Raw genomic sequence first — 25,215 nt, forward strand, 5'->3', positions numbered from 1 at the left:
GCTATGCCGTCAAACGCAGCCGCAGTAAGTCTTGGAACAGACAGGGCCCCTGCTGTAACAGGTCCTGTCTGAGAGGCAGAGGCCATGGGTCCTTTGAGATCATTTCTTGTAGTTCTGGGTACCAAGTTCTTCTTGGCCAATCCGGAACGATGAGTATAGTTCTTAATCATCTCTTTCTTACAATCCTCAGTACCTTGGGTATGAGAGGAAGAGGAGGGAACACATAAACCGACTGGTACACCCACGGTGTCACTAGTGCGTCCACAGCTGTCGCCTGAGGGTCCCTTCACCTGGCGCAATATTTTTTTAGCTTTTTGTTGAGACGGGACGCCTTCATGTCTACCTGTGGCTGTTCCCAACGATTTACAATCAGCGTGAAGACTTCTGGATGAAGTCCCCACTCTCCCGGGTGGAGGTCGTGCCTGCTGAGGAAGTCTGCTTCCCAGTTGTCCACTCCCGGAATGAACACTGCTGACAGTGCTAGCACGTGATTCTCCGCCCATCGGAGAATCCTTGTGGCTTCTGCCATCGCCATCCTGCTTCTTGTGCCGCCCTGTCGGTTTACATGGGCGACCGCCGTGATGTTGTCTGACTGAATCAGCAACGGTTGGTTTTGAAGCAGGGGTTCTGCTTGACTCAGGGCGTTGTAAATGGCCCTTAGTTCCAGAATATTTATGTGAAGGGAAGTCTCCTGACTTGACCACAGTCCTTGGAAGTTCCTTCCCTGAGTGACTGCCCCCCAACCTCGGAGGCTTGCATCCGTGGTCACCAGGACCCAGTCCTGTATGCCGAATCTGCGGCCCTCGAGAAGATGAGCCTTCTGCAGCCACCACAGCAGACACCCTGGCCCTCGGGGACAGGGGGATCAGCCGATGCATCTGAAGATGCGATCCGGACCACTTGTCTAACAGATCCCACTGAAAGATCCTTGCATGGAACCTGCCGAAGGGAATTGCTTCGTAAGAAGCTACCATCTTTCCCAGGACTCGCGTGCAGTGATGCACCGACACCTGTTTTGGTTTCAGGAGGTCCCTGACCAGAGATGACAATTCCTGGGCCTTCTCCACCGGCAGAAACACCTTTTTCTGTTCTGTGTCCAGAATCATGCCCAGGAAGAGCAGACGCGTCGCAGGAAACAGCTGCGACTTTGGGATATTCAGAATCCAGCCGTGCTGTTGCAGCACTTCCCGAGATAGTGCTACGTTGACTAACAACTGCTCCTTGGACCTCACCTTTATAAGGAGATCGTCCAAGTACGGGATAATTATAACTCCCTTCTTCTGAAGGAGTATCATCATTTCGGCCGTTACCTTGGTAAATACCCTCGGTGCCGTGGACAGACCAAACGGCAACGTCTGGAATTGGTAATGACAGTCCTGTACCACAAACCTGAGGTACTCCTGGTGAGGTGGGTAAATGGGGACATGCAGATAAGCGTCCTTGATGTCCAGCGACACCATAAAATCCCCCTCTTCCAGGCTTGCAATAACCGCCCTGAGCGATTCCATTTTGAACTTGAACTTCCTTATATAAGTGTTCAAGGATTTCAAATTTAGAATGGGTCTCACCGAACCGTCTGGTTTCGGTACCACAAACATTGTGGAATAGTAACCCTGTCCCTGTTGAAGGAGGGGAACCTTGATTATCACCTGCTGAAGGTACAGCTTGTAAATAGCCGCCAGCACTACCTCCCTTTCCCTGGGAGCCGCTGGCAAGGCTGATTTGAGGTAACGGCGAGGGGGAGTCGCCTCGAACTCCAGCATGTATCCCTGAGATACAATTTATAGAACCCAGAGATCCACCTGTGAGCGAACCCACTGGTCGCTGAAGTTCCGGAGACGCGCCGCCACCGCACCTGGCTCCACCTGTGGAGCCCCAGCGTCATGCGTTGAACTTAGTGGAAGCAGGGGAGGATTTTTGTGGATGGTGAGGGCAGGTATGCTGAGGGGGGAGTTACAGGGATGGTGAGGGCAGGTATGCTGAGGAGGGAGTTACAGGGATGGTGAGGGCAGGTATGCTGAGGGGGGAGTTACAGGGAGGGTGAGGGCAGGTATGCTGAGGGGGGAGTTACAGGGATGGTGAGGGCAGGGATGGTGAGGGCAGGTATGCTGAGGGGGGAGTTACAGGGAGGGTGAGGGCAGGTATGCTGAGGGGGGAGTTACAGGGATGGTGAGGGCAGGTATGGTGAGGGCAGGTATGCTGAGGGGGGAGTTACAGGGAGGGTGAGGGCAGGTATGCTGAGGGGGAAGTTACATGGATGGTGAGGGCAGGTATGCTGAGGGGGGAGTTTCAGGGATGGTGAGGGCAGGTATACTGAGGGGGGAGTTACAGGGATGGTGAGGGCAGGTATGCTGAGGGGGGAGTTACAGGGATGGTGAGGGCAGGTATGCTGAGGGGGGAGTTACAGGGAGGGTGAGGGCAGGTATGCTGAGGGGGGAGTTACAGGGATGGTGAGGGCAGGTATGCTGAGGGGGGAGTTACAGGGAGGGTGAGGGCAGGTATGCTGAGGGGGGAGTTACAGGGAGGGTGAGGGCAGGTATGCTGAGGGGGGAGTTACAGGGAGGGTGAGGGCAGGTATGCTGAGGGGGGAGTTACAGGGAGGGTGAGGGCAGGTATGCTGAGGGGGAAGTTGCAGGGATGGTGAGGGCAGGTATGCTGAGGGGGGAGTTACAGGGATGGTGAGGGCAGGTATGCTGAGGGGGGAGTTACAGGGATGGTGAGGGCAGGTATGCTGAGGGGGGAGTTACAGGGAAGGTGAGGGCATGAATACTGAGAGGGGAGTTACAGGGAGGGTGAGAGCAGGGAATCACAGGTAAGGGACACACAAAGGTGCAGTGTGTTGTGGAGATGAAGCAAGGTAGAGAGCAGTAGGAGCTGGGAGGGATCTTATAATTTAGGGAGCAGCTGACAAATAGCACCTCACCTCACTGCAGGAATCACCACTGCTTGGTCGGATGAAGCAGAATCACCTCCAGGATTCAGGTGGAGGACGGCAGTGAAAACACTGGGCATGGACCAACCTGCAGCTACAGCGTCCAGGAGCCAGCCAAAACGTGGAGCAAGCAGAGGTAGAGATAGCTGTTCACACGCAGCGGGAGGGTGGGCAGGCGTACTCCGGGTCCTAGTTGATCACATACACGGGAGTATCAGGGGCCATCTCCAGAGCCGCACCATGGGGGTCATTCCGAGTTGATTGTAGCCGTGCTAAATTTAGCACAGCTACGGTCATCTTCCCTGACATGCGGGGAGACGCCCAGCACAGGGCTAGTCCACCCCGCATGTCAGTGCCGCCCCCCCCCCCCCCCGCAGAAGTGCAAAGGCATCGCACAGCGGCGATGCCTTTGCAATTCAAGAGTAGCTCCCGACCAGCGCAGCTTTAGCTCCCCGGCCCGCAGCGGCTGCACGTGACGTCACGCAGCCGCTGCGGCCCACCCCCTATTCGGTCCAGCCACGCCTGCATTGGCCAGACTGCTCCCACGAAACGGCGGCCAAACGCCTCCGTTCCTCCCCCTCCCGCCCAGCGACCTCCTCTGCCTGTCAATCAGGCAGAGTCGATCGCAGCCCTGCTACGGCGCTTGGCCATCTGGCATGCGCACTAGGATTTAAATAATTTCAGCAGATGCTTCGCAATTTGGCCTAGGCTCAGTGCTGTTACAAGAACATGAGGATACATGGCAACCAGTAATCTATGCATCAAGAGCACTGACAAGTGCTGAAACAAGGTATGCTCAGATAGAAAAAGAACTTCTAGCGATCACATATGCATGTGAGCGATTTCATCAGTTTGTGTATGGTCAAACATTTACAGTGGAAACTGACCACAAGCCATTGGTAGCTATCATGACTAAATCATTACATGACTGTCCCATGAGAATTCAACGAATGCTTATCAGACTACAGAAATATGATGTACACTTGCTGTACTGTCCCAGCAAATACATGTACATTGCTGATACACTTTCTCGTGCTGTGGACAAAAGTGAAGGTTCCAAAAGTCTGATGGATGAAGAGATAGAAGCCTATGTTAATTTGATCGTAGCTTCTCTACCAGTGTCTCTTGCAAGACAAGAACAGATTAGGAAAGAAACTGAGACAGATGATACAATGAAAGTGTTGAAAGATATCATTCTAAAAGGTTGGCCAGCAGAAAAATATGCGTGCCCGGTCTATCCATGATTATTGGATGTACCGCAGTGACCTTACAATTGTCGGTGGTATTATTTACAAAGGCAATAGGTTTGTCATACCTGCACGACTAAGAAAAACTATGCTGTGCAAGATACATGAAGGCCACTTAGGAGAAGAAAAATGTAAGCGGAGAGCGCGTGAAGTTATGTATTGGCCAAGAATGAACCAAGACATAGCACAAACTACAGCTACATGTGAATTATGTCTTACGTATAGACCGAAACAACAAGTCGAGCCACTGAGTCCTCACGCAGTGCCAGAGAGACCGTACCAGAAAGTTGGCGCAGATTTGTTTGATTGTAATGGGAAAACGTACATTGTCGTGACTGATTATTACTCTAACTACCCTGAGGTGAAGACACTACATACAACTACTAGTAAAGCCGTAATAAATTGCATGAAGTCAATCTTTGCAAGGCATGGTGTTCTTATGGAAGTGTTCAATGACAATGGTCCTCAGTTTTCCAGTGTTGAATTTAGACAATTTGCTGATGAGTGGGAATTTGTCCATACTACGTCAAGTCCCCACTATCCAAGCTCAAATGGGTTGGTGGAAAGTTCAGTAAAAACTGTAAAGAGTCTCATGAAAAAAGCTCAAGAAGGTAAAGAAGATTTCTACAAATTTCTTTTAATCTACCGCAGTACACCTTTACAGAATGGATTTTCTCCTGCACAAATGCGGATGGGAAGGAGGATTAGAGCAAATCTCCCGATACATGATGAACTACTTAATACACATAACTCAGCGTTGGTCAGACTGAGTAAGGAACGTCAACAGGCGAAACAGAAACTGTTCCATGACAGGCGAGCAAAAAGCTTATCTGATCTAAAATTGGGTGACCAAGTCCATCTCAGAGATCACGAGAAAGGTATTTGGGCGCAGAAAGGTATTGTGCAAGCACAAGTAGCACCAAGATCTTATACTATACGTACAGAGCGTGGAACGGAAGTAAGAAGAAATCGGGTGGATTTAAGATCTCAACCTAACCATAATGAAGACAACATGACTGAAGAATACCCTTCATCTGACATGTATAATGGTGAACAAACCACGATTCTAGAAAGGTCCAACATGGTCGATGAAACACAGACTGTGTATGAAAGACCCAAAAGGGAAATACTCAGACCTGAGAGACTAATTGAAACGTGTTAGATGATGTTCTTAATATGACATTGTTAATTGTTGCATTGAAGCGTACAGGGCTTATCTTTAAAGAAAAGAGGACGTGATGTTAGTGTATTAGAATGCTTAATATTTTTACACACTCCCTTACTAATATGTGTAAGCCTGAATCTTCAGTGATGGTCCCTGGGACCAGGGGGATGCTGGGAAGTGGGTGTGCCAGTGTGCAGTGTGCCTGGAGTTGGTGATGGAATAAAAACAGCACAGCAGTGAACTCACATGTCTCTGTATCCTTATGACTGGATTTACAAACATATGAACAAAACACTACCGTCATTCAGGCCAGCTGGGTGGGAGGAGATGCTATTCTCCATCCAGCAGAGTTTAGTTTCAGCTGTCACTGGAAAGGTGAGGGGCCGGTCCATGAGGCTGTGGCCATACAGGCTGCACTGCGCTGCCACCACACAGCCTGGTTAACAGCTACTTAAGCGGCCGATCCAGGGGAAAGTAGCCGCAGGTGTCTAACAATAATTATGATGTTATATTACTTAGCATACATTTTAGTGAGGCGACTTGCTTAGCACACAGTTACTACAGAGGGACTGTCTGAACTTCCAATGTGTGTTTGTATATATACAGTGGCGTAACTACCGAGGGTGCAGGGAGTGCAGCTGCTATAGGGCCCAAGCTGCTTTCAGTGCCCGCAGCTCCCCCTGCACCCAGACATGGGCTGACTCCAAGGCCCACTGCTCCCCCCTTCACCTCCGCCCGCAGTGAGAATGGTCGCCTTTTTCCATGAAACTCTCTCTCTCTCTCTTTGTCTCTTCGACCTTCCTCTCTCTCCCTACCTTTCTTGCTTCTCCCCCCCCCCTCCAGACAACCCGCGCGCGCGCTTGTGTGTGTGTGTGTCTCACTCTCTCTTATGCTCCCATAAGGGACATTGTAGTGACAATGGCGGGGAGGGGCTTTCAAGATTTTTCTATGGGGCCCCCAAAGTTTTTGTTATGCCCCATATATATATATATATATATATATATTTGTTTTTATTAAAAGACTAGTACGTCCAAGTCTGAATGACCCCTAAATCAGAGGCCATTCCCCTGCAATGGTTGTAAGGCACAGTGATCCTTATGGCTAAATGCATTTTTAAATAAGGTTTCTCATGGCCACTTATATGGAACCCCTTGTAAAACGAGATTTATGGAAATATAGAACTTACCATTGTTAAATCTCTTTCTGCGAGGTACCTGGGCTCCGCAGGGAATGACATTGGGGATGTAGAGTAGGATCTTGATCCGAGGCACCAACAGGCTCAAAGCTTTGACTGTTCCCAGAATGCATAGCGCCGCCTCTTCTATAACCCCGCCTCTGTGCACAGGAGCTCAGTTTTTGTTAACCAGTCCAATGCAGTAGCAGGCAAGAGAGACGACAACCGTTAGTAGCCACATACACCACATTCTCACGACAGGAGAAAGTGTCAGCGGTTAATGCCTTACCAACCCAAAGAAGCTAAGTGCGTCAGGGTGGAGCCCAGTGTACCTCGCAGAAAGAGATTGAACAACGGTAAGTTCTTACCATAAATCTCGTTTTCTGCTGCGGGGTATACTGGGCTCCACAGGGAATGACATTGGGGATGTCCTAAAGCAGTTCCTTATGGGAGGGGACGCACTGTAGCTGGCACAAGAACCCGGCGTCCAAAGGAAGCATCCTGGGAGGTGGATGAATCGAAGGCATAGAACCTTATGAACGTGTTCACTGAGGACCACGTAGCCGCCTTGCACAATTGTTCAAGGGTCGCACCACAGCGGGCCGCCCAAGAAGGTCCAACAGACCGAGTAGAATGGGCCTTAATAGTAGCAGGAGCTGGGCGACCAGCCTGTATATAAGCATGTGCAATCACCATTCTAATCCATCTGGCCAAGGTTTGCTTGTGAGCAGGCCAGCCACGTTTGTGAAAACCAAACAGTACAAAGAGAGAATCAGATTTCCTGATGGGAGCTGTCCTCTTCACATAAATATGGAGAGCCCGTACCACATCCAAAGACCGCTCTTTGGAAGACAATTCAGGAGAGGCAAAGGCCGGAACCACAATCTCCTGATTAAGGTGGAAAAAAGACACCACCTTAAGTAGATACCCGGGACGTGTTCTAAGAACCACCCGGTCACGGTGAAAAATCAGATATGGTGACTTACATGACAAAGCACCCAAATCCGACACCCGTCTGGCAGATGCAATAGCCAGCAGAAAACACCTTAAGAGAAAGCCACTTAAGGTCTGCCGATTCAAGAGGCTCAAAAGGAGACTCTTGCAACGCCTCCAGAACCACCGACAAATCCCAAGGAGCCACCCGCGGGTCGTAAGGAGGTTGGATCCACAACACACCCTGAGTAAAGTTGCTATTTTTCTCTGGAACCAAACCGACAAGGCAGAAATATGAACCTTGATGGAGGCCAGACGAAGGCCCAAGTCCAGGCCCTGTTGTAGAAAGGCCAAAAGTTTGGCCATACTAAACTTGTAAGCATCATGATTATTAGATGCGCACCAAGCAATGTTAGAATTCCAGACCCTATGGTAAATTCGAGCAGAAGCCGGTTTCCCGGCCTTCAACATGGTTTGAATGACCGCCTCAGAAAATCCCTTGGCCCTTAAGACGGAAGCTTCAAGAGCCACACCGTCAAAGCCAAACGGGCTAAGTCCTGATATACACAGGGGCCCTGAACGAGAAGATCTGGGCACTGCGGAAGTAGAAGGGGACGCTCTATCGAGAGACCCTGCAGGTCTGAGAACCAATGCCGTCTGGGCCACGCTGGAGCGATCAGAAGTAGGATTCCTCCTCCTTGCTTGAACTTCCTTATTACTCTGGGCAGGAGTGACACCGGAGGGAACACGTATGGCAGTCGAAAGTTCCATGGAATTGCCAGTGCGTCCACGAACGCTGCTTGAGGATCCCTTGTCCTTGCTCCGAAAACCGGAACCTTGTGATTGTGTTGAGATGCCATCAGGTCCACATCTGGAAGGACCCACTTGTCCACGAGGAGTTGAAACACATCTGGATGGAGGCGCCATTCTCCGGCGTGTACGTCCTGATGACTGAGAAAATCTGCTTCCCAGTTTAGGACCCCCGGAATGAACACTGCCGATATGGTTGGCAGATGGCGTTCCACCCACTGAAGAATCCATGATACATCCCTCATTGCCATGCGGCTTCGAGTGCCTCCTTGATGATTTATGTACGACACCATGGTGGCGTTGTCTGACTGCACTTGAACAGGTCTGTTCTGTATTAAATGCTGGGCCAAGTTCAATGAGTTGAACACCGCCCGCAATTCCAGAATGTTTATCGGGAGGAGAGACTCCTCCTTGGTCCACCGACCCTGAAGGGAGTGTTGCTCCAACACCGAGCCCCAACCTCTCAGACTTGCATCCATCGTCAGAAGAACCCAGTTGGAGATCCAGAAGAGACGACCCCTGCTCAACCGTTGGTGCTGAAGCCACCAGCTCAGTGACCGACGGACCTCCGGAGACAAGGAGATCATTTGAGACCTGATCCGGTGAGGCAGGCCATCCCACTTGGCAAGAATCAGCTTCTGCAGAGGGCGGGAATGGAATTGAGCGTACTCCACCATGTCGAAAACCCGACACCATGAGACCTAGCACTTGCATTACCGAATGTATCGACACATGCGGACGAGATAGGAAGCATCAAATGCTGTCCTGAAGCTTCAGGACTTTCTCCTGAGATAAGAACAACCGCTGAGTGAGTTTCCAACAACGCCCCCAGGTTCACCATGCTCTGAGCAGAGACCAGGGAAGATTTCTTCCAGTTGATGAGCCACCCATGGGCTTGCAGAAATTGGATAGTCAGATTTAGATGGCGCAGGAGAATTTCTGGGGAATTTGCCAGGATCAACAAGTCGTCCAGGTACAGTAGGATCCTGACCCCTCGACGGTGGAGCACAGCCGTCATTACCGCCATGACCTTGGTGAAGACTCGCGGAGCCGTTGTCAAACCAAAAGCTAATGCCCAAAATTGGTGATGGAGGTTGCCAACCGCAAACCTCAGGTACTGTTGATGCGACACTGCAATGGGAATATGCAGGTAAGCATCCTGTATGTCCATGGAGACCATATAATCCCCAGGTTCCAAGGCCAGAACAATAGAGCGAAGAGTCTCCATACGAAACTTGGAGACCCTCACAAATCTGTTCAAGGAAATGAGGTTGAGAATGGGCCGGGAGGACCCATTCGATGTCGGGACTAGGAACAGCAGTGAATAGTACCCCTTGCCTCTCTGAGCCAGAGGCACCTGTACTACCACTCCTGTGTCCAGGATGGACTGTACCACCGAATGAAGAGTTTTCGCCTTCACCTGATCCGAAGGGACGTCTGTCAGGCAAAATCTATGAGGGGGACGATTCTTGAAGGATACGGCGTAACCTCGAGTGACGACTTTCTGTACCCAGGCATCGGAAGTGGTCTTCAACCATTCCTGGGTATACCCTAGAAGTCCCCCAGAGTGAGGCCCACCCCATCATGCGGCAGGCTTGTCAGTTTTGGAAGCAGGCTGACGAGCAGCCCGGACCTGTTTGGGTTTGGGCTTATTGGGTTTGGAAGTGCGAACCTGTTTTGGGTACGCCTGACCTTTTGCTTCCCTGAAGGATGAAAGAAGCAAAATGGAGTACACTTAGCATTCGGCACCAAAGGAGCAGTACTAGGCAGACATGCTGTTTTAGCAGAAGCTAAGTCAGCCACTATCTTGTTGAGGTCTTCTCCGAAAAGAATGTCTCCCTTAAAAGGGAGCACCTCCAGGGTTTTCTTAGAGTCCAGATCCACAGACTAGGACCATAACCAGAGAATCCGGTGAGCCAAAATGGACGTGGTAGAAGCCTTGGTCACCAAAATACCGGCATCAGAAGCGACCTCCTTAATGTAATGAGACGCTATGACAATATATGACAAGCATTGTCTAGCATGATCAGAAGCGTTGGAAGGTAACTCCACCTCCAGCTCCTGAGCCCACGCTTCCATAGCTTCTGCATCCTATGTCGCTGCAATGGTGGGCCTATGCGCATCACTGGTTAGGGTGTAAATTGCCTTTAAACAACCCTTCACACGCTTATACGTTGGCTCTCTCAGGGACGTGACGGTAGTTACGGGCAGAGCTGAGGATACCACCAGCCGCGCCACCTGCGAATCCACTGGCGGGGGTGTTTCCCAATTTTTACTTAGCTCTGCAGCGAGGGGGTAGCGAGCCAGCATCTTCTTGTGAGGCGTGAATTTCTTTCCTGGATTTGTACCGGCACAGGAGGTCCCATAGGGGGCGTTAGTCTAGTTACTAGCGTATTCAATAGCGTGGAGAAGGTAGCCCAAGGTGGGTCATTTTGAACCCCCGTTGCTACAGTCCCACTGGGGGGTAAGGAACCCCCAGAACCTGAACCCTCAGCTGCTATGTTATCCTCAAATGTGTCTGCATCGTCAACACCATGCGATGTGGGATCAGCCCCAGCACCATTGCCCTTTGTAGCTGACATAATCAAAAGCTCAATGCAAGGCAACACAGTACAATATCAGCAGCACAGTACCTGACAAGAACCCCCTGTGCAGTGTATTTCAGCACAAACAGGGAATTCTAGAGGTATATGGTGACTAAAAATCACAGAGAAAAATACACACTGAGTATATCCTGTGAACTACCTATATTAATGATAAACCTGACGCACGTAGCCCCCTCAGGTTATAGAATATAGGGATAGCTATCTGAGTGAGATACACAAAATGGAGGTCACACAGCAGCTATATGCACACACAGAGTCATAGTTTGTACAATGCAGAAATTATGACATGCAATAAAACTGCACTGGACTAGCAATACAATAGCAGTACTAAGTATTGCTATACACTTAATAGATATAACAATGCACAGTAAAGACTGGATGTATATCACAGGGTACATGTACTAAATTACCCTGACTAAATGCAATTTTTCTTAACTAACACTGTCACCAGACATGTAGAATACTTAAGTGTCCTGTAAAATGCACAGCGCTGACTGGCAGGCGGCTTTACAGAGGAGGATTTGCCCAAACAGTCCCAGGATCAGCTTAGCTTGTCCCAATGGCGCCCAAACGCTGACAGGGAGTGAGGGAGAGAGAGATATGCAGCTCCAAGGCGGGAACATTTACTCTAAATGGCGCCCTGGGGCTGGGGGAGGGGCTACAGGTCATAGCCTTGTCCCCCCGCTGGACTTCACCACCGGGTACTGGGGGGCTTAAATAAACAGTTTTATAAGAGAAAACCAACCTGTGCCCAAGCCCTGGTGGTCTAGTGAGGTCCCTGTACTGCCACAGTGTCCACGCCAGCGCGCACGGCCCGCCTCCCACCTGCGGTGCGGGATCGCGATTTACAGCGGGTCCCGCAGAGGGGACCCACTTACCTCCTCCCTGATTGCGGCCACGCGATCCAGGAGACAGCGGTCATGTGTGTGACTAATTGGAAGAAAACCGGAGGCTCCGCTGTAGGTACCCGGCAACCAGGGCGCGGGAGTGTACAGCGCTGCTGGGGGTGGTGATGGAGCTGCAGCAGGAGATGTCTGACTGACATCTAACACAGTCAGTGTCTCTGCTGCAGCCCCTGAAGTCTTTAATTTTTTTTAAAAGCTTCTTCTTAGGGCTGCAGGAGCAGCCCCCCTGTTGTATGTCTGCTTACTGCATGGCACCAACTACAAAACTGAGCTCCTGTGCACAGAGGCGGGGTTATAGAGGAGGCGGCGCTATGCATTCTGGGAACAGTCCAAGCTTCGAGCCTGTTGGTGCCTCGGATCAAGATCCTACTCTACACCCCCAATGTCATTCCCTGTAGAGCCCAGTGTACCCCGCAGCAGAAAACACAATACACGAGCAAGCTCTGAAATGTATCTGTGTCTTCTCATCGACAAGTAGATCTTACTAACTTCTTGGAGCTCATTTACATTTGGATGTCAGTCATATTTATGACACTCCTCTCAGATGTAGCAGTCCACGTCCACGCTTATAGGTGTAACTTTCAGTCTCCCTGACATACTTTTTCAAAAGTAGGCAAGTATGATTGAAATACATATATAAATAGTAACGTGAACATACAATACATACATACATACATACATACATACATACAGTACATTGGGAGATGGACTTACTCCAATGTAATCATTTGCAAATTGTTGACTTTATTTTTTTCTCATGGACTTCCAGGGGTTAACTGTTTAGTGCATGAAGTCCTAATTCTCCCCATATGGTGTGCTCTGGCTACAGTGGGTACACTTGGCCGCCTATCAAGTCCCTCAAACAAACGGCCGTAGCAAATATGGACGCCATCTGCGTAATACGGGTACAGGAAAAAAAGATGTAAAACACAAGGCCTACTCATTAAGGAAACCACATCCCCATTAACTGACTGCATAAAGCTACACAGCAGCCAGGGACTTCTCTCATGGAAACGATGGGGCAGTTCTTGGTGCAGCAGGTTAAGGCTGAGTTAGCATCTAGTGGCTGACCAGTGACAGGCCTGGGCCTCCGGATGATGGTTACCATGACAACACTTCCTACTCTCATGTGTACTGTGAATTATATGTTTTATTAGGGAGTGCAACTACTGTTTAAATGGACTCTGAACATTTTGTACTTTCAGATGTTGGACAATTTAAATGACATGCCGTGTTCTGACAGGACCCCATGATTAAGCTTGCTTTATTTCTTTTTGTAGTGCCTTCCAGTTTTTTTCCAAATCAGCATTGTGTTCTAGTCTAAAGTGACAATGGTCCAGAGTTGCAGCATATTGCATAGTAATTACTAAAATATCTACAAAACTTTCACCCAAAAGTATTATTTTATTTTATTTTTTGTTACTGTTTGAAGAACCAGACTGTCTGCAGCGCATGGACTTTTACATCTGAACATATGGTTACTGCTGCTATAAGACTGAAGGACAAGGAATGAATTTGGAACTGCATTGGTTCCCAACTCGCAGGCTATGGATGAGACGGGGTGAGTACATGACTCCTGTTTAACCAGTCATTCTACTTAAAAATATAACTAAATATATGCATTTTGTATAGTTTAAGAATATCATTCATTTTAAGATAAACCTGCTACATTTGTCTTGTCTAAGTAGAAGTATTATAGGAACAGAAAATATCAGTTCTACAAATTCCTCTGAGATTTATTTTGCAGTCTGGTTGTGTTGCGCAGCGATATCGCAGTGGCAGGTCACAAATACAAACTATAAAGTAGAAAAGGAGGGGGGTCTAGCACTGATGAAGACAGAAAGTCATTTTTACTTTATGCAACTAATGAGTCACAGCTGGGTCTGGCTAACCTTAGCATTTGGGGGTTTAAAGAGGTGGAAAAAGAGTTTAGTACATGCTATGGAGATTAAATGTGACTAAGGGCAGTATTTATACTAAAACAATGTGAAAAGAGGCATAGGGGTATATTCAATAAGAGTCGGGTCCATTCCGACATACAGTTGTCGGAATGGACCCGGCAACCCCTATTCAAAGAGCGGCCAAATCCGACAGTCGGATTTGTCAGTTCCCGGTTTCCTGACCTGCTTCTGAAGTGCAGCGGCTGCAGGTGCGCTGACAGCGGCATCGGGGGAGCTGCTAACTGCGCCGGGTAGGGGGGGAGATGTCTGCGACACTGGGGGGGGGATGTCTGTGACAATGGGGGGAGCAGCGGAGAGAGCAGCGGAGAGAGCAGCGGAGGAGAGGAGGATATGGGGGGAGCAGTGGCTGCAGCAGCGTAACTGGAGGCTCACGGCAGCGTCCACCCGGCTCCAGCAAGCGGGACCTCGCTTGTTGGAGCCGGGTGGACGCTACCGCTGGGTTCCGTCTCTCCCAGCTGCTTCCCCCGTCTCCTGCTCTCAGCTCCCTCATCTCAATCCGACTTTTTTTAAAGTCGGATTGAGATTGTCAGAAACTGGGCTAAAACCTGTTGGGTTTGGCCCCGCTTCTGACAATGCACACTGATCGGCAGCTGAAGCCGCTGATCAGCGTGCATTCTGACAGCACTCCGACAAGTCGGGTTTCCCGACTTATTTGAAAAAATGGGGCCGTAATGAATAGGTCGGAACCCCTTCCAACCTAAAACTGTCAGAAGCTGCCGTCTTTCCGACAAGACGGCAGCTTCCGACAGTTACTGAATATACCCCACAGTCGCGATTGGGGGGGGGGCTGCCTGGCAGAAGTAGCGGTGGCGCATGTGCAGCCATTACTCAGGGTATTTTTAATGAAAAATACCCCGATAAGGCTGCGGAATGACATCACAGGGACAGAGCTTTCTCGCAAGCTCTGTCCCTGCATGCGATAATTGATACATCAATGCAATGTAATTAATTATCACATTGCGGATTGGGCGATTTTATAACATCACAACCGCTATAAATCTACCCCGTAATCCTGAGTTCTTTGTGGTGTGGATTAAACGATGTGTTGGAGATTCTGGTCCAGAGTGACATGACAGCGTCATGCAGTTGCTGCATGCTGTGATTCTCCCGTCCCATATCCCACAGGTGCTGCATTGTACTGAGATCTGGTGACTCTGGAGGCCGTTGGAGTACACTGGACTCATGGTTACTATCGTGGGAGCAGTGGGAGATGTTTTCTGCTTTGCAACATGGCACATTATCCTGCTGGAGGAAGCCATTAACAGATGGGTAAACTGTGGGCATAAAGGGATAAACATGGTACGTAGGCTGTGACATTTATACAATGTTCAACTGGTATTAAGGGGACTAATATGTGTCAAGAAAACATTCCCCGTACTGTTACACCACCATCAGCTGGCTGAACTGTTGACACAAGGCAGGACGGATTCTGACCCTACCATCTGCAGGTTATAGTATACCCACCTACTTTCCTGGAAGAGTAGGCAGATCTCCCACATCAAACCCACTTCCTGGTGAAGCTGGCAGGATAGGGAAATAATTATGGGTTGTTGCGCCATATGGAGGGGGTGGGGCTAAATGACGCAAATCGCAAGAGCCAGGCCCCTCCCCCGAAGTGGCCAGCAGCGCCTCCTCTCTGGGCTTCTCCCGGAGAGGAGACACAAAAAGTTAGCAAGTATGGGTTGCAGCAGAAACTGAGATTCTCCAGCCAGGCAACTTTTATCCAATACTCAACTGCCCAGCTTAGGTGAGCCTGTGCTCAGTCTCCTGTGTGTAGCTGGCAGGAGTGGATTCCAGTGTAGTCTTCCTAGCCCACCCACTTCAAGGTCCAACATAATGTATGTTCAGAGACGCTGTTCTGCATACACCTGTTGTAGCACATGCTTTATTTCAGTCACTGTTGCCTTCCTTTCAGCCTGAATCAGTCTATTCACTCTACTCTGACTTAAACTAGGCATTTCCACCCAGAGATCTGCCACCCGCTGCTGTTATTTGATTTGTGTACCATCCTGAAACTGTAGATAGCAGAGCCGTAACTACACTTTTTGGTGCCCTGTACCAGAAAGAGAATTGGAATTGGCATCCCCCATTTTTCCAATAGGAACATGCCTCGTGGGGAAGGGGCATGACGAAATTGATCCCAGAGAAAGCCAATGCTATGAAGTCCCTTCCCACAATGAATAAAGTGTCCGACTGCAATGTCATGGGCAACCGATTTGAATCCTGGGCATATCAGCATCAGCAAATGGAATAAAGACAGTGCGACTGAACAACAAAGAGCTATCAAGTCAAGTCCATGATTGCTGTATAGGTATTAGTGACACAATGGGTGGGGGTAGGAGACAGGGGCGGTCAGGAGATGCTGGGCTCCAAAAAGGGGGGAAGCTGGAATTGAAAGCAATTAGATCATTCACAATTAGCAAGTGCTGCCAACAGCACCCCCTACCCTGCAGCGCTATGTGCGGAGCATACTCCGCACACACCTAGTTACGGCCCTGCTAGATAGGTAGGGGGTGTAGAAGGTCGGATAAGTAGACTAGCTATGGTTTGTAGAAGCAAGCAATGATGGGTTGCAAGTAGTGGAGACATAGTACAAAAAGTGCCCACAAAGTGGATGGACAGACAGGATCAGTGTCACCTGTGAGGAAAATGGTGGCAGGTACAAAGGTGCACTAGTAACAGGGATAGTGCTAGGAGGACAGAAGTGCTTACAGTCTGAGAGGAGGGGTGTAACAAGAAGGGTGAACTGGCAGAGAGGGTAGGTGGGTGGTAAGAGATGCTGAATAGAGTTATGATGGCTGATAGGGTTGTACGAAGAAGTGGTTCTTGATGATTTGGAGCATGGCAGAAAGTCTGACATAGTGAGCAGTGAGTTCCACAACAAAGAGGACAGGAGGAATGTTGGATACAGGAGTAAGAAGAGGTGATCAGAGAGGAGGTGATGCTGTGGTCGCTGGAGAAGCAGTACTAGCAGTGGGGTAGTGTGGACAGAAATGAGGTTGGATATGTAAGAAAGAGTGAAGCAACTGAGGGCTTTATAAGCGAGGGTGAGATTATTTACTCTTTGGTAGATGGGGAGTCATTTAAGCAGTTTGCAGAAAGGTGGAGGCATGTGTAAAGCAATGAGAGAGGTAAATAAGATGGGTGGTAGCATCAAGGATAGATTGAGTGGGGAGAGAAAGGGTAGAGGAAGAGGAGATGGCAGTAGTCTAGACAGGAAATTATGTGCACGGATGATAGTTTTAGTGGCATCCATGGCGAGATTTGATCCTAGAATTAGTGTGAAGGTGGAACCTGGAATTTTGTGAAATAGACTGAATGTGGGGAGTGAAGGAGAGGGAGCAATTGCCCTCTTGAGAGTTGAGAGGACCATGGATGGGGAGGAATACAGTTTGGTTTTACACATATTGAGTTTGAAAAAGTGCTGAGACATCCAAAATGGTAGAAAGATGGTCAGAGACAGAAGAGAGGATGGAGAGAGAGGGTTCAGGGAAGGAGAAGTACATTTTGGTATCATAAGTATATATGTGGTACTTGTGGCTAATAGAACTGATGTGCTCTCCAAGGGAGGCAGCAGAAAGGGAGAAGAGAAGGGGGCCAAGAGAAGTCCCTTAAGGAACACAGACAGGTAGAGGGAGAGGCAGGGAGGAGGTCAGTGGAGGAGAACGAGACGGAGCTGTGATGTTAGTGTATTAGAATGCTTAATATTTGTACACACTCCCTTACTAATGTTTGTAAGCCTGTATCTTCAGTGATGGTCCCTGGGACCAGGGGAATGCTGGGAAGTGGGTGGTCCAGTGTGCAGTGTGTCTGGAGCTGGAGGGAATAAACAGCACAGCAGTGAACTCACATGTCTCTGTGTCCTGATGACTGGATTTACAAACGTGTGAACAAAACATGGTGTCAGAAGAAGTTTAACTTGGACTGCTAGTGCTCTCAGAGTGTGACAGAATCCTGCAGAAGTCTGTGGCTGGGATACTCTGTGTCTGCAAAGCCTGCCGTGTGCTGCTATCTTCAAACAGTGAGTAACCATGGATAAACTAGCTCCTCCAACCGGCATGCTGATGTCTGGTAACTTGTCTGAAAACTGGAAAAGATTTAAGCAAAGGTTAATATATATCTTGCTGCATGTGGAGCTGATTCAGAGACTGACAAAACAAAGGCATCCATTTTCCTCCATGTGATAGGAGAGGATGTGCAGGACATTTATAATAGTTTTCAGTTTGCTGAGGGGCAGAATATGGTGCTATCTTCTATAATGCAAAAGTTTGAAGATTACTTTGTGCCAAGGAAAAATGTGACATATGAAAGATATAAGTTTTTCAAATGTGATCAGAAGTCTGTAGATGGATTTGATCAGTATGTTACAGAGCTGCAATCACTCAGTAAAACCTGTGAGTTTGGTGATTTAAAGGATTCACTGATTAGAGATCGTATTGTCTGTGGAATACCTGATAATGGACTCAGGGAGAGATTGCTGAGAGAGCAAGACCTAACACTAGAAAAGGCAGTGACTATGTGCAGATCTGCAGAAATAACTAGATTTCAAGCCAAAAACTTACACAAGGAAGTTGTTGCTGACGTGCATGTAGTGCAGAAAACAGAGCCATGCAAACCTCCATTCTCAAGAATGAAGCAGTCTAATCCACAGTCTAATAAAGAAATGTGTAGTAGATGTGGAAATGCTCATAATAGTAAAATGTGCCCTGCTTATGGTAAAACCTGCAAAAATGTGGTAGACTTAATCACTTTGCCAAATGCTGTAAAATTAAACGTAAAACAACCAAAGTGCATGCTGTTAAACAAACAGATGAATTCTTTGTGGATTGCATTGAACTTTGCAGTGCAGATAAGAAAGAATGGATTGTCCCTTTAACTGTGAACGAGATTGTCATTCCCTTTAAGCTTGATACTGGTGCGCAGGTTAATTTAATATCATTTCAAGACTATAAGACTTTTAGAGTAAAACCTAAAATTCACCCAGCCAAAGTGAAAGTTACAGGGTACACTGGGGAGGAAATTCCTGTGAAAGGTACATGCTTAGTGACACTGAAATATAAGGGACAACAGTTTAAAACATCTCTACTGATTGTGGATAAAAATCAGAATCAGCTTTATTGGCCAGGTGTACTCACGTACACTAGGAATTCTTTGTGGTACAATGCATCGCCAAGCAGCAACATGAAGGGGGAATACATAGCATACGAAGGGGGAAGACCATAGCATATATTACACACATTACACGTATGAGTTGATACTGCACATTGCAACTGTACAATAGACTTAACATATTAGACATATTGTACACGTAGGACTAAACACAAAGGCTGCTTGGCAGAGCAGCACCGAGGCAGCCATCCGCGGCGCCAACTAGAACTCAAACAATGCACATAATACAGAAGATTTAAGTATTACATCAAAAGATAAACCACACAGACAATAAAGACAGAAAGCATAATGCAGGGTTGGTGTAAGCATTTTGGGTAATAACCTCCAGGGGTTGTGTATTCCACCCTCACAAGGTACCAGGTGCGGCAGCCATCTTAGGCGCTCTGCGTAGGATTACCCAGGGTGGAATAGTCCACCCCTAGAAGAGAACACAAAACGGGGAGATTGCAGAGTCCTTAGGTTCAGAGTAGGGTTCCAATAAAACCATCAGGTCCATGTATTTTTCATCCCATCCACAAGTTTACCAGATAAGGCAGCCATGTTGGGCGCACTACGAAGGTTACACAGTGGGAGATGAGCCATACAAGGGCCAAATGCATTCACGGGAAAACTGACACGAGTGTAGGAGTATGCTATACCCTGCATGGAAAGATCCAAATGAAGCACACCCTGCCCATGGAGGAACCATCCGAGGCAGCCATGTGAGGCGCACTGTGTAGGTTACTGCTGGCAGGCTGTGCAACCAATGGAGGTACACATTACAGGAATAGCACACAGTGGGGGGAAAGTACCCTGTAAGAAGAAAGAAGAGAAAGACACATTTGCAGGAAAACATTAATTTGTGAAAATGATAAATGTCCTGGTCTCATGAGAGCAGTGCGGGTGGGTGTGAGAGTGTGGGGAGCAGTGCGGGTGGGTGTAAGAATGTGGAGTGCACACTAATGTCCAATGGAACTGATCCAGCAAAATCTGGTCCTGATGCGCACGCCCCTCAGTTCCCTGCTCAGCTTGAGGGGTAGTCTCGGGGGCAGTCATGATGTTCTTGGACAGAGAAGTAGTAGTCATTGGTCCTGGTGTTCTCAAGGCAGAGGTGAGGAGAGGCCACATGATGGTCCTGAGTTGCAGTGTTTGGGGAAATTGTTTTATTCGAGATTTTAGCGTAGTCCAAATCCAGTTCAAACTCCGGTTCTAACTCCATTCTTAAATCACATTCTTAACAAATGCATTCTTCACAATTGCAAGCAGGCCAAGTCCTGACTGCAGGCCTTGATAATATTGCTCTTAAATGCTCCAACTATATCAGCTGGCTGTTACGCACACCAGTGCTAACAGGAGTATACTGGTGTATGAACAGAGAGGGAAGCGAAGCAAACGAACTCACAGACAGTATAACATAACATACACAGGAGGTGATGGAATAACTAATAAACACAAAGTGAACGGAGAAGCCCAAAGGCTCAGGAATTGGGTGTCTCCCTAGTGTCAGGAATGCTCACATGGAATAGAGCGGACAATGAAGCGATGTGTAGTGATTTCACATGTGGAGCACCTGAAATGATGTTGCTAAGAGCAACAGAAAAAACCCCAAAGGGTTACCAACGGGTGTGGGAATAAACTCCTTGGTCAGAGATAGAAATATAGACACAAGGAGAGTATCCACAATCCTAACCCCCACTTGCAGGGCACAGGTTCAGCTTACTGCCACTAAACTGACACCTGGACGCCCTGCACAGTGAGGGAGGATTAAGCAAGCAGGTCTGAGAGTACAGCCGCAAACCTGCTGGGTTCACAGAATAGCAAAAGAACCCCAGCAGGTCAAACAACTGACTCCAGTCTTACTGCTAGGTCCGGATTGGCAGAATGAAGTACCGAATCTCAAGGCCTATTCGCAGTAAGCAACAAGTAAATACAAAGTCACACAGTACTAGCTAACTCTCTGGAACTGACTAACAAACAAAGATTCAGCAGCATTTGCCTAGCCTTAGAGGATGGTTTATATAGCAGGTGCTGTCCACGCCCCACTCAGACCTCACAGACTGTGAGCACAAAACCAGCGTCGGATTCCCTGCCGTGCACAGAGCCTGTAACCACTACACAGTAAAAACCCGGACCGGAGTATCAGCTGCGCTCAGGTTACTTCGCTAACACTTGCCTCCCGGTTGCCATGGCGACGTGGCAGCACAGAGCAGGAGATCCTAACAGTACCCCCCCTCTAACGAGGGGTCAAAGAACCCCTACCACCGGGTTTATCGGGGAACTGCAAGAAGAAAGAGCGAATCAGTCTGGGGGCATGAAGATCACAACTGCGCACCCACGACCGCTCCTCCGGGCCATACCCCTTCCAGTGCACCAAAAATGACAGCCGACCCCGAACCATCTTGGAGTCAAGAACCCTTTCAACCACAAACTCCCTCTGACCCCGTATCAGAAGAGGAGAAGGTCTTCCACTGGAAGAAGGATTACTAACCGCCAGTTTTAAAAGGGAACAATGAAATATTTTATTGATACCCAATGAACGGGGCAGATCTAACTGAAATGCCACCGGATTGATAACCCTGGTGATCTTATAAGGGCCGATGAACCGGGGGCCTAACTTATGAGATGGCTGTCTCAACTTCAAATTCTTGGTGGACAACCAGACGAAGTCTCCTAATTTGAAGCTGCAGGGTCTTCTCCGCTTATCAAAAACCCTTTTGGTCGGTGGCTTGGACGCTAGCCTGCATAGACACATTGGGCTGGAGCTCCTGCAATAAAGGGCTCTAAAACACCCTCAAGCCCTCTCAGCACTGATCCACCTAGCCCCTACTGTGCCCCTGTGAGCTGCTGACGGCTGTGGGCTATCTGGAGAGGAGCCCCGCACAGCTGAGAGACCATCTCCGCCGCTACGAGCCCGCGGCCTACTCAGCTTCCAGAAGCCGGGGCCGCGAGTTTGAAGGCATCCCGGCGACGAGCTCCGGGACCCGTTCGCGGCCGCGGCGGGACCCGGCGGACCTCCTGCGGGCACCCCACACACCCTCTGGCCAGAGGGGACCCTCCCCAGACCCTCAGGTACCTGCAGAGGGCAGAAAAACTTGTGCCGGGAAGAGCAGATGTTAGGAGAGTCTGTCTGCTAGTGGCTCTGGCGGCGGCCATCTTGGAAACTATTCTAAAGCTATACTGCCAGAAGTAGCAAAACCCAGGACCACTGCATAATAGCCCTGAAGCAGCCTACTAGTTCACAAGTTCTGCCTGCTCTACATCTGCCAGTGGCCTCACTCTAGTGTAGTCATACAATACACATTTGACTGCAGCTAAAAAGGTACATTTTAAAGAGGTACATTTTACTATTTAACTGTGCCCTCTCATACTAATCTCTCAAGCTCTGTCCAGTGCTTTCTTATCATCAATATCGGGCTTGAGGCGACCCTCGTCTCTACACTCCTACAGCCCGTCGCAATGTGACCCCTGATGTGGGCCTTTTCCACCCAGAGTCTTATCGTTTAACATGGGACTACGTTTAAAAACAGGCATCCTGCCTACTTTATAACGCACTAGCCTAGAGGGATCCGTCTGCTGCATCACTCTCAGATAATTTATTTTCTCTCCATTTTTTTTTCATTATGGCACCTAAAAAAGCAAAAGGCACACTGCCCCCTCAGGTGTCCCTCCCGGTCAGGAAACAACATCAGACATCCCCGTCACCTCGAGGAGTGTCGGCCCCCTCCAAGAAAAGCCCCTACTCACCTGACCTGTCCAGCTCGCTTTCAGTGTCGGGCGTGGACCCGAATTCTGATGCTCCTCTTACTGTGAAGACCCTCTGTCAGGTCCTGACGGCCTTCAAATCGGACTTAACTCATGACCTCACAGCTGCTATACGTGAAGTCAAAGTTGAGCTGACAGCCATAGGGGATAGAACCGACACTCTAGAGCGCAAACTGGAAGAACTGGTGACGTCGCATAACGATCTTATCACAGCTCATGACCAACAACAAAACGAGTTGGACACATTTAAAAACAAAATGGCAGATATGGAAGATCGTTCCAGACGGAACAATATTAAAATACGTGGAATACCCGACTCGGTCGACAACTCGGAACTGACTGAATATGTCATGGCCCTGTTCCGTAAACTGCTACCTGGTGCACCTGATGCAGAACTGCTAATTGACCGAATCCATCGCCTTCCTAAACCTCGGTTTATCTCCAACTCCTTACCTAGAGATACGTTACTCCGGGTACACTTCTTCACCGTTAAAGAACGTATTCTCCAAGCTACTCGAGCTGCAGAGAACTCCGACACCCTAGGAGGATTGCAATTGTTCCCGGACTTTTCCGCACTCACCCTCTCTAAGAGACGCAGTTTAGCTCCGATCACCTCCGCCCTCCGGGCCCAAGATATCAGATATAGATGGGGCTTTCCAGTGAAGCTGATTGTCTTTTATGACGGTTCTTCGTTTACTATATCAGAGCTGGAAGCCGGAGTGAAGCTGCTCGAGGACTGGGACATCTCTGTGAAATTACCATCCTCGCATGAGAGACGTCCCCCACCTCGCTCGGAATGGGCCACTGAGTGAACGCACTACGTAATTAATGAACGTTCTAACATGCCTTTCTTTATTTAGTTAGAGATGCTGACTTTATTATATCTCTGCTTACTGCTGCACTTCTGGTTATAGAATCCCTCTGGGCGAGTTATATTTTCTCCTTGCTAGTTACCATAGTACATACTCTCCTACATAGATGTGATTGTTCAGTTTACTCCCTAGTTTACCTGTTTATCTGTTTAAGGGCCTATCTTTATAGTACACGCTGATTACTCCAGACGGAGGAATTTCCGCTAGTAAGATAGGCCATACCAATTTAGGCTTCGTTTTTGTCTCTTTAATAATTGTTTATTTCCCACGTCCCACTTATACCAAGAAGGAGATGTGTATTTACTCTCCCTATACATTAGCTATTTGTCTCTCACTGACTCTGGGTGGACTGAAGAGTCCGCCTGCCCCCCGTTTATCTACTGCATTCATTTTTCCCCTGCAGTAGCTATGCAGACCCGATGTACTGGGTCGGTTTACTTTTCCTTTCCCTTTGACTTACGATTTTTGAGTCTATTGCCCCTTTTCCATGTTTTCTCTATCCCCCCCCTCCCCCCCCCCCCCCATCAGGATGGGATGCCGTCACCTGCATAGTATTTTTACTGAATAATTATGGTTGGTATTCTTACACTGAATGTGAAGGGGTTAAACTCTCCCAACAAACGGAGACTAGCCTTATCCTCCTTCCATAAGTATAAAGCTGATATAGTCGCCTTACAAGAAACTCACTTTTCCTCCCACAATCCCCCTGTATTGAAAGACCACAGGTTCCCTATAGGATATTTCGCTAACGGCCCCTTTAAAAGAAATGGAGTAGCTCTGCTGTTTAGAGATAATGTTCCTTTTACTCTCCACTCCCAAATTGCAGATAAAGCAGGCCGGTACTTGATTCTCACGGGTGTTCTGGAAAGTAGATCTGTCACTATAGTCTCTCTATACGCACCTAACTCGAACCAGGTGGCCTTTATTCGGAAGCTCTGCTTGCTTATTCAAAAGGTCCGGGTCGGCTCCCTAATCCTCCTAGGAGACTTCAACTTAGTATTAGATCCTAAACTTGATAAATCGTCCCAGCCCTCTTCAACTACATCTAAAACCCGCCCTGGCCCCTCATTAGCACTACGCAATATCTTAGCGGAGTTCGACCTATATGACATCTGGCGCATTCGCAACCCCTCAGGTAGAGATTCCACGTTCTTCTCACCAGTTCACAATTCATACTCACGAATTGACCTTGTGTTATGTGATAAATGGACCTTACAGGATTCTGGTATGGTCGACATCCTTCCTATCACCTGGTCCGACCACGCTCCGATATACTGGAAATGGCACATTAAGTCTGCTTCCATCCCCCCCAGATCATGGCGATTATCTCCCCATCTATTGCACGACACGTTGGCCAAAAAAATTATCTCCGATTGCATGTCCCTGTATACAGACACTAACTCCCCATCGGACACCTCTTTACCAAATTACTGGTGTGCGTTAAAAGCGGTTGTCCGTGGTTCCGCTATTCAGGCTGGAGCTACGCTTACAAAGCAAGCTAAACAACTCCAACTAGATCTGGAGCAGAGACTTAAAATAGCTGAAGATAAGAATAAGAAGCACCCCACTCGGCTTTTGCGTAAGGAACTATCTGACATTCGCAGCCAATTACAAAAACTTTTGGTTTTTAGAACCCAAGCAGCCCTGAATAGACTACGCCAGAAATTCTACTTGGTAGGTAATAGACCCGGTAAAATGCT

At 48.5% G+C, this 25,215-nt stretch overlaps 1 protein-coding gene across 1 annotated transcript in view; it reads left to right on the top strand.

Moving 5' to 3' along the window:
- The first annotated feature begins 13,214 nt into the window (after window positions 1–13,214).
- The window catches only part of PLEKHG5 (pleckstrin homology and RhoGEF domain containing G5), a 691,870-nt gene continuing 679,869 nt past the window's right edge, over window positions 13,215–25,215 (top strand). The window contains exon 1 of the mRNA XM_063943408.1: window positions 13,215–13,333. Within this exon, the coding sequence (XP_063799478.1) occupies window positions 13,282–13,333 (52 nt within the window). The 5' untranslated portion in view covers window positions 13,215–13,281. The remainder of the gene's footprint in view (window positions 13,334–25,215) is intronic.

Source organism: Pseudophryne corroboree, chromosome 10, assembly GCF_028390025.1.
Source record: "Pseudophryne corroboree isolate aPseCor3 chromosome 10, aPseCor3.hap2, whole genome shotgun sequence".
In the NCBI taxonomy this organism is placed as follows: Eukaryota; Metazoa; Chordata; class Amphibia; order Anura; family Myobatrachidae; genus Pseudophryne; species Pseudophryne corroboree.